General features: G+C 31.8%; 1 protein-coding gene and 1 pseudogene across 2 annotated transcripts; one reads left to right on the top strand and one right to left on the bottom strand.

Moving 5' to 3' along the window:
- Positions 1-594: 594 nt before the first annotated feature.
- LOC111286738 (NAC domain-containing protein 7-like) lies at positions 595-5,790 on the bottom strand. Its single transcript, XM_022876914.2, has 4 exons — positions 5,276-5,790; positions 2,530-2,710; positions 2,133-2,404; positions 595-1,763 (listed from the first exon to the last, which is right to left on the bottom strand). Exons 2-4 carry the CDS (start codon positions 2,687-2,689, stop codon positions 1,128-1,130), a joined length of 1,068 nt encoding a protein of 355 aa, XP_022732649.2. The 5' UTR covers positions 2,690-2,710; positions 5,276-5,790; the 3' UTR covers positions 595-1,127.
- Positions 5,791-15,014: 9,224 nt separating this feature from the next.
- On the top strand, positions 15,015-15,904 carry LOC111286746 (auxin-responsive protein SAUR36 pseudogene; annotated as a pseudogene). The gene has a single exon (XR_016328943.1). The product of XR_016328943.1 is annotated as an auxin-responsive protein SAUR36 pseudogene (transcript).
- Positions 15,905-15,995: the final 91 nt, after the last annotated feature.

Consider the following 15,995-nt stretch of genomic DNA (forward strand, 5'->3'; position numbering starts at 1 on the left):
TTGTACTCTTCTGCAACTTTTAGACAAAAATTAAGATATGATTTTGTGAACAGAGAATGACAGTTAATATTAGCATCTAAATTCTTTGTCCTTGTTTAGGAAGTAACAAAAGCTTTTTTCATTAAAATGCATCCTCCCTTATCTCACATTTGGTAGTAGATGGTCTCCATTATCCTTCTTGTTTTGGTGCTTTCAACCGTAAGCCTATAACTGCAACCTTTTTAATGAACAGTTGGTAAATATTTGGGTAGTGTATGACCATTATTTTTTTTTGTGGTTTGCTTTGGTTACAGCATAGACCATTTATATCTCGTCACTAACTACATGCATTAGAGTAGGACTGCGCTAGCAAGCCATTTTGCTCTTTTAGTGATTCTGAGCTGCTGGCATTTAACTTGTCTTCATTCGACTAATTAGTTCAACGTTGAGGAATGAACTTAAAATAAGATTCATTTTAGCCTGAGATGTAAAATTAAACTACTATTCTTCTTAGCTTATGCATATATATATATATATATATATTTATCATATCTGCAGCATGATTGGTCCCAAAGTAGGATGTTGTTCTTTTTTTCACAAAATGCAGCTTGTTTTCCTCTCCTCGCTGAAATATTTCACTTACTGCATCAAATTTTTTATCAAAAGGGATTGAATTAATTCACTTACCGCATATACGATTCTTAGCCAAAAGATTAAGCTTTTGTTTATCTGAAAATTTGTGAAAGCAAGATTAAAAGGTAAATTAAAAAAAAATGGCAAGGGGGGATGACAAGAGAAATAGTACTTGCAATGCTATATCAATTTGAAAACATAGATTACAATAAAGACACCCTTCATATGTATATCAAGAGCTGCAATACATTCAATATTAGGCCGAGTCAGACCCAAAGAGCACTCAGCCATAGTCCACCTAAAAGTAGTAATTTATTTGTACTTGCAATGCTCAATCTAGTAATAACTCCATGCCTAGTATTAATCAATACAAATTAAGGACACCAGCAGTCCCATAGCTAATACAATACCATTATATAGTTTTATTATGTACAGCAACCTGGATTAAAGACTTCTTTTCTTATAAGTGTGCTTCCTATAATTAGTATGTATGCTATAATTGCTAGAATATGCTTTCACTTCCACAGATCAATTTGACAACTCAAAGTGGATGTGGAGGCATATTCCTGATGAACAAATTCTGGCCTTCCGGATTCATTGGATAGAAAATTCATTTGTTCAGCCATTTGAAAGTTGTTGGCTGCATTGGAGTAGTTGTTTCCCTTGGAAGCTTCCTCATGACTGAGCTGAGAGGCAACAAATTTATCAAGAACTCGCCAATCTGTCACTTGATCCACAGCTTGTTCAGTACTATTGTTATAAAGCGAATTCAGATTTTGCTGATGCCCTGGGTTCATGTGCTCTTCTTGTGTTAGGGTTGAGGACTGCAATGTGCTTCCATTGTTCCTATCGTAACCATAAGGAGCTGAGTTGCAGTTTACACTAGCAGCAGATTGTGGAACTTTCGGACTTTCTAACTGAGGGAGCTGGAGCAAAGGGTCATGAGGCAAATTGTATTGCAACTCAAGCTCCTGCTTGCAGGGATAATGGGGATGGTATGATGCATAAGGCTGAGGAATTCGCCTTGGGGAATCAAGTTCCTGCATGAATGAGACCTGGTCGTCGTACCAACATGAAGATTCATATTCACCCACTTTTTGCACTGTTGTCATTCGCTTCTTGAACACCCTGCAAACCACCCATCCTTCTTCCTGCAGGAATAACAAAAACATCAAATTAGTCATACCATGGAAATGCAAAACTTCAAGGAGATCTCATTTTCGTGCATGGTTGTACATGTGTATAAAAATGTACACACATGGAATTGCACCAAACGTTTCTCAACTTAGAAAAAGAATAAATTATCAGATTTCCTACAAACATTACTTAAGAAAAAAAAGGTTTAGAATTGATAAAATAGAAATTAAAAAATATATATCTTATGGAAAAGACAGGAATCACAAGCATTTTTTAATTACAGAGATAAAATGGTAAATATAATGTACAATATATATCAATTACTAATTAAAGTAAACAAAAACTTTTTTTACCTAGATAAAACAGTAAATATATATACTTACCTGAGGAGTTCCATTTTCATTTGTTTCTAGTCGATACTCATGCATGATCCAATCAGATTTTAGCCCATTGGGTGCTCGTCCTTTGTAGAAGACTAGGGTTTTTCTCATGCCAATGAGGCTATGCCTGGTGTAAATACCCTTGTCTCTTCCAGTAGCTTTCCAAAATCCTGCTTTTGTTGCTCTATTAGTGCGAGTACCTGTTGGATACTTCTTATCTTTGTGGCTAAAGAAGTACCAGTCATTCTGCTCCTCATTTCCTATTCTGCACAATTCTGTTTATCCAAACAAACCAAAATAATCAATATCAATGGTTGATTAAATAATTTAGGCAAGGGTTTTGTTTTTTTTTTAAATGCTGTACCAGAAACAATGTGAGAAAAAATGGGAATATTTATACCTTGCAGATCCCATGGTTCAATTTTATAGAGGTCAACATCTTTGATGACATCCAGATCTATCCGTTTTGAAGCAACCTTTTTTCTGAGATAATAATCAACAAGTTCTTCATCTGTGGGATGGAACCTAAAGCCTGGGGGAACGTGTGTAAAGGTATTCATATTCTTTCAAAGACTCAAAACCTGCACATATTAAAATGGCACATTATCAGTAACATATATGAGCTCATAAAGATATACAAGCACAAAAAAAGTAAAATTTACAACAAATAGATAATTCAAAAGTTAGGAATCATGGAAGAATTGTCATGGAAGTGTATGACACAATTTGATACTAAATTCCAATCGAACGTATATCCACTACTACAGTTTGATATGTTCTCCATCCCAAATACTGGTGGGAATAAGAAGAAGCACAGATGAAATATGAATGGTAAAAAAATCACACACCTTTGATTTGGTGCGTGTTTTGGAACTAAAAGAAATTTAATTGAGACTTCTCACTTACAAGTTATAGTATGAAGCTAATTTACAATAAAAGGAGACTTGAAAACAAAAAAAGAGAAAAAGTAAGAAAAAAAATTCATATTATAAAGATATATTGTGAGATTATATGTTTCTCAAAGTTATAGACAATCCATATCAAATATGGCCGTGCAAGTCACCTAACCAGGATACAAAAGTTATTATATTGAGACAAACTGAACATTTGTTACACAAGTAGAGCACTTAAAGGGAAGTATAAATGTCTTCACATTTGAAGCAAATAAAGCACTATTAATTATTGTTTCAAGTAAAAATATATTTATCACTTACTCACTACTTTTGGTTTCCTTGCATGAAACATATGTATACACAAAAAATCATGCTGAATTCCATCCCTTATTGGCGTATGTAGTGCAGATCATACATGAACAAACATCATATGTTTCATGTGGAAGGCAAAGGATTATGGCGAAAAGAAAATCTCTTTGAGCATGGAAATTCAAAATGCATAAACCATGCATTATTACTATTTTGCCACATGATATATGTTAGGACAACCGAAAATAGTCTATAACAGTTCCAAGAAAAAGGAGTGGATGCAAAAATATATTATTTGGATAAGGTCTAATTCAAGAGGGAATTGGTTTAACCTAATGCATTCTACTACCCAAACAAGATTTTGTCTCCAGCTGTAACAAAACAAATCATTATATCTAATAATGATTAAGTTAGATGCACTTCTAAGACAAGTTTTCTCAGACGGAAAGAGCTATCATTTTTTTGGCTTAACCTTTCTATTTTAGAATATATTGTAAGTTTTAGCTCCATATCTAAAAGTTGGCTACAAAATCTCCATGCTGCTTTCTATGCTACACCGAAAAAGCATATCCCTTGCATATGCATACATGGACTAAACGGGCATTAATGTATTACAGATAGATCGGGGTCCAGGATACAAAGTCTCTTGGAAGGGTATAAACAGGAAAGCTTTTAAGTCATTAATCCAATCTTCGCCTTTCTCCTATATGATTTAGGGTCATTAGCTCCAGATTCAAAACTTGTAATTTAATTCTGGATACTGTATAAAGGAGAAATGGTTTTTTTTTTTTTTGGTTGCTCAATTGTGAGAGGAAAAGAATTAGTTCCATTAATATGTGACATTCGATCATAATAGAATCTCATAAAGAGTATACAAAAACTAGGGATAAAACTGATGAGAAATTGAGAAGAATAAATATAAACACTACTCTACTCATAAAAACCATGGCTGTTTACTCATGAGTTTTAATCCTAACTAATAAAATGTGCAAGATATATAAAGCTCAAGTTTTCTTGAATTTCAGCTATGTGCTATATGAATGAAGAGTAGATGAACAATAAAGTGTTTCTCCACTCATAAAAGTGAATTCTGGATAGGTATAGGGAATCAAATTTAAAATCTTTACTTTATGAGACAGGCATAAGAAGAGTAATTGTTTTAAGAATCGACAAGAACATAAGTAAGATGATATTACATGTAATATTCAAAGTTAATATTCATAACTCATAAGAAGAAGAAGAAGAAAAAAAAAGTAGTAGAAGAAAGAATAATGATGCATAAAACTTTTAATGATTCTTCGTTCCTTCTGTAATAATTTCGAGATGACAATTTCATGTACCCCATAGCACTAGAACTATCATCTAATTCATATAAAGTGAGATCTAAACTCAACCATCTCAAAACTAAAAAAAAAAAGTTGAACATGTGATATGTGGAAACAAGATTAATCCTCTGGTTGTGATACCTCAAAAAACAAAATTTCAGAAAGAGAAGAAAAACAGCAGTTCTTTATGTCAAAGAAAAAGAAAATGTTGCTAGAGAACTTGAAAAACCTAGGAAATATAATGAAGAAAAAACAAAGACCTTAAGCGGTTAAGCCCCCTTGCATAAAATATCACCAAGTAATAGAAACAACCCAATAAAGGAGACGATACTTGGGATCTATGAAACAAGATTATATATATATATATATATATATATATAGGAATTAAAAAAGTATACAGATCAAACTGAAGCCATGTTGAGCTAAAAAGCAACAATCTTCAAGAACTGATCAAATAGTGAAAGACATCATATCTTGTATAGTTTCATATTTCATTGCTTAGAGTATAGCAGAAGCATCTTCTATTTATCTGAAACCTTAGGGAAATGATCACTCAAAAAACATTCAGAAAACAAATAAACTGAAAAGGAAACAGCAAAGAAAGAGGAAGAAAGCTCACGATAGCACAAGCTTGATAATTCTCTAGAGCCCCATAGTACCCTATCCAACTCAAACTGGTTAATCCTCAGAGATCTGATTGAAAACCAGACTCGTACGTGTATTTGCACCGATCAACTTAAAGCTAACTTTTTTGTTCACTCTCTTTTAACTTTAACAAGGCACAGCAATTGATCCAGACAAAAAAAACACAGAAAGAAAGCAAGAAAGGTGTGGGCGTGATGAAAAGTTATAACCCTCGGGAATTGAGCTGAAACCCCCCGACAACTAACTCTTATAGAGTCAATAACTTGTCCACTAGTTGTCGGCAGGGGAAGAGGGAGATCAGATCCCAAGGAAGGAAATTAAAGAATGAAAAGAGAAAAGAAAGGGGTGAGGAATGGGAAAACGAAGAAGAGATAGGGTTATATAAGAAGGGTAAGGGGAAACGAAAATGAGCAGTGCCAAGAAACAAACACATGCCCTAATAATCTATCCCTCTCAAATATTCTCTCTCTCTCTCTCTCTCTCTCTCTCTCTCTCTCTATCTTTTTTTTTTTTTAATCTTTTTCAGTGGAAATTGCTTGAGAGAGATTTATGTTAAAAAAAAATTACTCGGTAACCTCCAATGCCACCCCACCAGCTACTGACAAAGACCAGAAGAGTGTTTAATTTGCTCCTTTTTTTCAGAGAAAAGAGAAAGAGATTGATGAATGTTGTGTTCAGTTGATCCGACGGCAAAGATTGAATGGGCAGCTCGAAAGGCCTTCAAGGAAGCAAGAAAAGTGTTGCTTTCATTACTTAGAGACATGATCAGAAGCCTCTCCATTTCTTTTTATAATTTTACAAACATCTTTGTAGTTTTTGTTTTTAATTTTCTTTTAATTTCCCACTTTTTTTTCTTTGGTTTCTCTTTTATTTTTATTTTTTTTTGTTCACCGCGTGATGTACACTTTAAGATTCATAATAATAACAGGAATATTACCCTTCTAGAATATGATCATGTCCATGCTCATTCTTAAGGGATGCATAGGGTTTTCACTTTACAGCCTTTTCTCTCTTCTCATTTCTTTATCTTTCTCCTCTCTAATTTAGAATTAAAATCAGCATTCATGGTGAAATGTATATAAAGTAAATCAGTTTCTTTTTCTTTTGAAAATATTAGCTTATTCAAGTTTACATAAATATAATACAAAGTTTATTCCCATGTAATAGTACTTAAAAAATACTTATATATTTGAATTTTGCAAAGAATAGAGAAAATTACTAACAATCTCGTGATTTGTTAATAAAATCTTAAATTTTTAATTTCGATGATCAATATTTAATTTCTCACAATCTTAAATATATATAGAAAAAGATATTTTTATAAGATAGGAAAAAAAATTATCTTCATTTGATAAGCTCAAGTCTACAAAATTTTTACACGTACAAAATTAAAGTTTATTTGCAATAACTTTGATAGCTTATATATATTCAAAGATTCTTTTATTATAATACTAAATTTGATAAGTTTTTCGATATTTTTAATGCAACTTTGATTTTTGCTTCACATAAAAAAAAAATACTATACTTTTACTCATTCCACCATCCAATTCTTAAAAAAAAAAAAAAAACACCATCCAATATCTTTAACCAGTATTAAGAGTTTTTGTGCATTACTCATTAATCTAACTATAGCTTATATCATATTAAATTTCTACATTATACAAAAATGGGTTAATTTGTAATTTGATATCTAAATTACATCATTTTTATAATTTAATATCTATGAAAAAATTTATAATTTGATACTTTAACTTTACTTTCGTCATATATTTTGAATTGTCGATTAATAGTATTAGTCAAAATAATTATATGATAAATATTGACTAATGAAAATGTATCATATGTTATAATTTTATTCGTTATTTTTCGTTATATTATTATATTATTAATGGAATTAAAATATGAGATAAATGGCTTGAAGAATTAAAAGTTTGAATACCAAACCATTAATTTTTTATGGGTATCAAATTATAAAAATTAGTGATATAATTCAAAAATCAAATTATATATTAACTTTACAAAAAATTTAAATGCAAAATTTTAGTTTTGATGTCTGAATTTTTAAATATATGTATATAAAAATCGAGAAACATATATAGCCTACCTCCATGACTTTCTGCTTTTTTATGTAAAGAAAAACTGATTTTTAAAACTAGCAAAAGCACAAACCAAAATAAATTTTAAAAAAACTCAAAAAGTGCAAATATTTTTTTGGGTGCATAACTGTGCAAATATTTTAATGACATGAACATAAATGAACAATACAAATGAAAAAAGCCAGGGAGGATTAAGTAAAATAAAATACTCTCAAAATGTACTCGCCCGCAATTGCACGCGATGTGAGGCTCCCCCGTTGGTTGGTCTGCAATTTTTTATACTAATAATATATTTATAACCTTAATTATTTTATTTTATCATTAATTAATTTTTTCTCTTGTAAGTTTTAACTAGCTTTCACGAGCTGTCCCCACGGACCGACCCTATACACGTCAGATACTGACACTTTTCCAAATTAATCATATAAAGTAATATAAAAAATTCTTTTAAAAATAATACACTGACTCGATCGGCTAAACTCCAAGTCATAACCAGATAAGCCGAGTTTAAAGTTGCAGAGAAGGATATTATTTTTTTATTGAAAGCGTTAAAATTTAAATTTTGATAATTAAAATTAAAATTTAAAAATTTAATTAATATTAAAGTTCAAGAAAATATATTTATTTTTATCTCAAATTAACGAAATTTAAATTTTAATTGGTAAAATAAAAATAAAAATTTTTATTATTAAATCACGTGATTCTTATAAGAAATTAATACAAATGCATAAATCATTGATAAATAAGAACAAAAATTTACAAATATGAAATTTCAATTTTATAATCTTGCTTGTATACTTAATAAAATTAAAACTGTTATTTTCTAATTAAAATTTGATATATATAATTTTTACATTTTTTCAATAACTAATAGGATAATTACCCTTTTTTCCAAAATAAGATAATTATCTTTGTATCTTGGAACACAAAGAAAATTAGCACTTTCTATAGCAATATTGTATGAGTAATTTTTTTTAAAAAATTAATTTTTATTTATTTTAAAATTAATATTTATTTATTAATGAGATATGTTATTTAATTCATTGACATTTAGTGTGTGAAATATGATTTTTTTTTTTTATTTCTATAAATAGTGGACTGCGGCTAATGGTTGGCGTGGACTAACCCATGATCATTAGGCTCCCGGTTTTGGATTGTAGGCTGGCTCTTTCAAGTGGGCCCTACCAGGTTAAGCCATTTGGGCCCACTTTTCTGTGGGCTTCTCTCTCTTATTTATTTATTTTGTCATTTTCACTCTGTGTTTGTTTACACGGTGCTTGTGGTTGCCGATAAAGTAATAACACATATAAAATAAAAATGTGTGGCTTGGCCAGCGTCAGGGGCATCGCCTAGGGTTGAGGGATTGCATTAAAATTTAACAGGTGTTTGTGTGTATTTTTTGCTTTCTTTGTTTTGTTGGGGACAAAGTATAGAAGTGAAGCAAAAGTCTCTAACGTTATCCAACTGTCATCTTGGCCCCATTCTTGCTTGCTTGGCGTTGTGCCATTCGATCCTAAAAGCTCTACATGTATATATATGTATATATGGACTTCAGCATAGTTGATTGATTATTAATTATACTATAGGTAATTTTTATAAATATTAATGTACATGAAATTGCTATTTTACTTTATTGATCAATAACTCGAAGTAAAACACTTGAAGGTTAGGGTTTCAAATTATTTTGATGAATTTGTTTGTTTTATAAATTGTCACTTAATTAATAACAAGAAATTAAGAAAACAAGAACATGAGATTGGATGGAATGGGCTTTTTTAAAGAGTGAATTTAAAAAAAAAAATGTTATTCAACTAAACTTATGGTGGGAAGCTTTGATCATCACAAAAGCAAACACAAGGGTGAACAAAGAAATGGTCAAATAAAAAATTGGGTTCTCAAGACTGTCCATTTGGTTCAACATATGACATTTTCGAATGCACTAGAACACTAACAAGTTGTTCATTTGATAATAAAAGGAATTGGATTTGGTTAGGCCACGTACGGATCAAAAAAATGTAAATTATATAGCAAAGGCACATTTGTTTTCTTTCTGGTTTTGTTTTTTTGTTGCTTTGCAAATAAATGAAATGCAAAGGTTTTGTGACGTTGAAAAAGTTAATGAAAGCAAGTGGGTTTAGCTGAATCCCAACCAATGGTGGGGTTTCTTTTAATCATTGCTGACGTGAAGTCATTATTGTTTTGGTTCCCCACGTTTAATCAAGGGAAATGGGCAACTCTTCAAAAAACCTTAATTAAATTGAGCGGAAGGTTTCCATGCCTTTCTCCATTCTCCATTTCTCTCCAACTCTTATGTCCACGACATGGGTTCTTTCTATCTTTTCTTTTTCTTAAAAAAACCCTCATTTTCATCATGGTGAGTTCCTACTTGTCACCTACCAAATGTCTAATTATCGAGTTCTGCCTTGATCTCATCCAATTCATTGCTTTCAACTCTAATTGGTAAACAGTTCATGCGTACATAAACCTTTAAGCCATTGTAGGCGGTACCTAGCTGGCTTGGAGAATTTGTTTTTGGAGCAAGTCATTCCTAGAATATATCTATATGTGTGTACCAAAGTGGTACAAACAAATGGGTATTGAGTAAAGCTTAAACAATATTATCAACAAGTAGGCCATATGCTTGATACATACCAATAAAATTTTATATTATATGCATATATAAATTTTAACTGTACAATTGAACATCAAACTTGAAGACTGTTTACCGGTCCATTATTCAAAGGGATGTGGGATTAGCTTTCCTAGTTTTTTTCCTGCTCTTTCCCTTGGAAACTTAATTAAGGTGCAAAGAATGATCAACATTCAATTAATTTTATTGACTTAATCATGACAAGGTAGACGAAAATTGGTATGTCTACAGAAACAAATTCACTGTGTTCATTTCTAAGTAAAAGCTGTCAAAGTTGATTACTTAGTAGGAACCTTCATTTGCTAGGCTACTTTTTTTTTTAATAAAGAAGATCGTAATTTGAAAATATAAAAAATCAGATTTCATTTTCGAAGATTTTGATAATTGGTATCTATAATCGTATAATCTTAAGGTTTTTAAATGGTTTGCGGCCCTTTTTATAGGAGTGTTGATACTTTACATATTTTTGGTTACTTAATTCGGAGCCGCAAAAGCTATTTTAATTCTTGTAAACTCTTGCAACTTGAAGTTTCCATATGACATGGCAAACATAAGTTGGATTTGTTTTCTTGTCTGTAATCGTATATTGGAATTCGTAAACCTGATATTCTACCCTTTCTCAAACTTCAAACCTGAATCATGATTGACATTTTACACGCCGCTCATGATCATCATCAATTATAAGAGACAAACAAATATTTTGTCTTGAATTTTTATGCATGCCATTTTGAAATGCCATTTCTTGATTTGAATTAATCAACCCTTTAACAAAGTCAACATTTCCTCCAGGGGCGAAATGGGGTCAGACCTCATCAACTTTGGTCTTGATTTGTCTCCAATGAATAAGATTGAGCCGAAATAAAATTGTGGGAAATGAGGTGTAGATCAGGTGCAACCATGGCCGCAGCTGAATTGAAGTTGGTGGAGGTGGGACTGAAATAGATCAAATTGATAAAGAGAGTCAACTGAGACGCTGTTCCAATGATAACAACGCGGGACCCTGGACGTTTCTGTTGATATTTTCCTAGTAGTAATGTGGTAAACATGAGCAAGCGTTTAAGCCATTACCGAATCTCATTTTATAAAAGTTTATCAAGATCATTTTCTTATAATTGAAGCAAAATCTGCTTAGGAAGAGAAAATAGTTTATATATATATATATATATATATATTTAAGATAATCGGAAATCGAACTCTAATAATTAGCATTAAGAGCCTAACATTCTACCAAATCAAAATTGATAAAAAATTTTATCCCAATAATTAGCATTTGGAGGAGAACAGTATTCAAACGTTGAGCATTTCAGAAAACAACCTAGATAGAAGAAAAAGAAGAGGCGGAGGAGATGGCCCATCAACCAGATAACACTCTCTTTCTCTGACTAGGAAGCCAGGTTGCCCTGTCTGTTGCTTTTCCTCAAAGGTCATTGAGCCTTGAAGGGTACTCTCGTGATCTAAACAACATTGGCTTTTACAATGTGAACTGTTACAAAAGGGATTGGCACTGCACAAAAGAGCTCTTTTTTTTCTCAAGGCAGATCATATTGAATAAAAATAAGTTTGGGAGCTGTCCCACAAAGCAGTTATAGTTGAGATCAATCCCTTGTACGGTCTGTTGTGTGGGGCTTCCCCTAAGATAAGGCCAGCAAATGTAGGATAATCCTAATATGTAAGGCGATATTCCCTGTAGTGCATTCACATTTGAAGTAAACGGGACGATGCAATTTCCTCTTCTCTGTCAAGTTCCCTAACCTTGGTAGACAGTCCCTTTCTATTCATACGGATGTATAAATTGGTAATTAAATGAACTTAACAAAATGAATTGGACTCTTAAAAGATGAATCAAACCCAAGAAAATGGGGCATAACATTTGTTGATCTAATGAAACAATGGCCAAATGTTAAGTCCTCATTTTTCCTTCCTTGTTTATGTTTTCTTCGTACTTTCCTAGAGATATGATCTTTTTTCCGACTCTGTTTTTCTTTTAGTACCTTTTTTCTTTCTCTTTTTCCTCGTTCCAAACAAAAGTCTACAACTTTAGATAAAGTTGGCAGATGTTATCTCGCAGATAGATAAAAAGATGCATAAATTCATGTTGTTAGGTACGTTGAAAGAGCTAATTGGTGTGGTTTTCCTAATAATTTTGTAGCTAATTATAATCATACCCATGGGGTCAATTAATATCGAATTACGTATATCGAACGTAACCAGACAGCCCATATGGTGTGCGTGTGTGTGTGAAACTGTTTGGAAAAAATCTTACTAAAAAACAAGAAGAGTAACAAGTTATGGCGTCCATGTTCATAATCCCAACCCACAAGAAAGGCCAGACAAATTGGGCAGCAACTACCTGGCGCAATAAGTCAGCCCAAGTATGTACTACCAACAATGGATTTCGAAAATACAGAAAGCTAAATCATTTTCGGGCCCAATTAAGGGAAGTCGAGTCATTCTGATCCTTTCTGCCTCTACTTCTCACATCTGATCTTGGAAATCCTATCTTGGTTGGACCCAATCTAGTCGAATCAAACTGATTCTCTTTTAGTTATAACTAACAATTAGGACAGAAACTTATTGCAGATATATTTTCAGTCAGATTCTTCAATAAATTATTAATTCTTCAACTAAGTAGATTGACTTACTAATATTTTACTCATCATTTGCAACCCTTACTGAACCAAGTTCACCAAGTGCAACTCCCCAACAACTATGTTTTTTTTTTCTTTGAGAGGTTATAAGAATACAGTTCAATATTATAATAAAAAAATTGGATCAAGATGAAAATATACAATTAGAAAGATTGTCACCTTGTAATTTTGTATCGATCCACGTATAGTAGATTAATATATTCTATTGTTATGCTGAGTAAAATATTAATACTATGGTGTCACGAAGAATCACAGCAGATCTTAAGGTCCATGCACAGAGAAAGAACAACAAACTTTCAAATCGGGAGATACCCTTTGTCCACTTGCCTATGCTGGCGATTCTCAAACATAATTATCAAAGAAATTTGTCGCCTTTAAGCTTTGCAGGTTAAGTAGTTTAATGTAATGAAGCAGACAAAATTAGTGTTTGATTAGTGTTTCATACGCATGTCAAGTCAAGGAACTAATAAATAAAAGAATTGGCTGCATTTTTGTCACCATTGGAGCAGATAATTGCATGTTGGAAAGAGTAATCCATATTATTCCAAATTTAAAGTCAGCTAACTTTTAGCTTCGGATTCAAATTCAGTGGCTTAAAAGATTTGGCATTCTTGTTAACTTTTGATCTCTTTCTTCTTGCCCAAAATGGTCGTATTCTATTCTACTTAATTAAAATTGGACAAAACTTACATAAAATTTACATAAAAGATTAAAACTTGAAATGAAGTACAAATCAAAGAGAGCCCTTTCTCTTGCTGATATCAAATGTTATAGATCGGCCATATCCCTCTAGTTCTTATCAATTTATGTGTCATTTTTAAGTGTACCATCAAAGAAAGAATGCAGCTTCTTTTAAGTGTCCTCCAATGTTATTTTTTGATTGACAGAGCTAAAAATGGACAAATTGATCCCCCTTACCCTCACCCTGATCTGTTGTTTTTGAGCATTAATTAACGTTATTTTATGCTCCCATGGCCATGGGTCAATTTACTTTGTACGACACTACAATTTTGCAAAACAGAAGCCTGCTTTTTCGCCTTCCGATTGTCTTCTGTCTTCTGGTTTAACCAATACCGATTCGCTTCACACATTATATATAATTAGATATTCGTGTATTTATATAATATAAAATATAAAATTTTATATTTATATTATATTTTATATAAAAATTATATGTTTTAATTTATGTTAACATAAAAATATTAATTTTATATTTTATATTTTATTAAATTTATATATAATTATTATTATAATTTTAAATCTTTTTTTTTTTTTCGAATAACAACATGATATCATATTTTAAATTAATTTATCTACTCAACATACAAAAGTCTCCTCTCACTCATCAAAGGGGGCGGCTCGTATTTTCTTGTTTCTTCGATATATTAAATATCATTACTTTTTCTTGGTTTTGGAATGCGTAATTTTGACTATAGCCTTTACATATACCAAAAATGAGGAAAAAAAAAAACATTTGGCTTTAATAAAAGGGATAGTGTGTAGTTCTCTTGAGGGATCGATGTCCAAGCGTCTCTACAATTATTTTTCGGGTGTCCATTCAGAGCTTCCAACGATCGCACATGGAACAATTTGTACTAAATCGTGGTCAACTATTGACTCTATTCCCTTGTTTATATTTCCTTAAGAAAAAATAATTTTTGACATAAAATACCCTTTTTAGTTCAATTTTCAATTCTTTTTTTCGAGAAAATAAAATTTCATTAACTGGATAATAAAACAAATAAACTTATTAATTTTAGACAATACATAAAAATAATAGAAAAATATATAATTTAGAATTTTAATAAAATTTAATAAAATTAAAAAATATATTTCATATTTAATGTATCAATAATAATTATGATATAATAATTTTATATTTTATATATTTTTAATATGAAATAAATATAATAAAAATTTACTCTTAATCAGATCTTAATACAAATAATCTTTCAATCATTTTTTTGGCAATAAAAATATATTCTTAATTTTAAGATCTGATATATAGATCGCATATGCCTCATTATGAAACTCATGTTTTATTGTATAAAAAAAAGAATTCCAATGTTTATTTGCACTACAAGCTCTGTAACATACACATTTTTTTAATTACAAATGTGGTAACATTTTACAACAAGAAACTTATGATTTGTTTCCTTTTTCTGTCCCACGGTCCAAAGTAATTACCGCGTGCCTGATGCCGACAGCCGACCATTCCATGTATTTTTCTTACATTTTAATATTCCAAATCTGATGATTCAAAAGGTCTCCCATATATAAAAACATCCCTCAATATCCCTATAGCCGAACCTTATTCTCTTCTTATGCTTTATGACTCGAATCCAAGCATACATCCACTGTTCAAAACCACCACTTCTGCTTTCCTATAAAACCAAACTCAAAAACCGACAGAACAACAGAGGCATTGCTATGAGACCCATGTCTGAGAACGGACACCATTAGCAAATCCGACAAAAACCCATTTCTCAAGTTCAGATTTTAACACTACCCATTGATTATTTTTCGTTTTTCTTGACAAAGAGATTATGAAGAAATTTAGAGGGTTCAGGCTTGGACGCAAGCTAGTGAAGGTTTTCAAATGGATAATCCGACCCAGAAGAAGAAACTACAGGAATTGTTTCTTGAGACGTCCAACCCGCAGCAATAACCCGTTATCCAGACTCTGCTCTTTGGCGAGGTTTCTTCGACGTGGAACCAAGGGGCTGTTTAGTTCGAATTCCGAACCGGGTTATATCCGATTGGGTGAGAAGGGAGTGAAGCGGGTTGGGGTACCGAAGGGGCATCTTGCCGTGTACGTGGGCGAATCAGAAGGTGAAACGAGGAGGGTGGTGGTGCCTGTGATTTATTTTAATCACCCGTTATTTGGAGAGCTATTGAAGGAAGCGGAGCGGGTTTATGGGTTCAATCAATCGGGTGGGATCATGTTGCCTTGTGGACTTTCGGAGTTTGAGAAGGTTAGGATGAGAATTGCTGATTGGGAGCATTGCCGACGGAAACAACATCGTCGCTATTTGTAATGATATTTTCCCCTCTTATTTTTATGGTGGATAATAATTTGATTTAGCTAATTTTTGTGAATATAGGATGTCAATGATTTTTTTCCCTTTTTTCTTAACCTCTATTTTCTCTGTCTTTTTGTATTTTTCTCTCCTTTTTTTTTTTTTAATTTACGAGAATCATTGCATTAAGATTCCTTTTTGTTATTTTATTTCATCATTTAATTTGCATTTTCACTTATTTCATCGGTGATAACTATTAAGCTTACGAGGGATAAATTTA

The sequence above is a fragment of the Durio zibethinus genome, chromosome 17, assembly GCF_047325235.1.
Source record: "Durio zibethinus cultivar Kanyao isolate XHJ-2024 chromosome 17, ASM4732523v1, whole genome shotgun sequence".
Classification (NCBI taxonomy): Eukaryota; Viridiplantae; Streptophyta; class Magnoliopsida; order Malvales; family Malvaceae; genus Durio; species Durio zibethinus.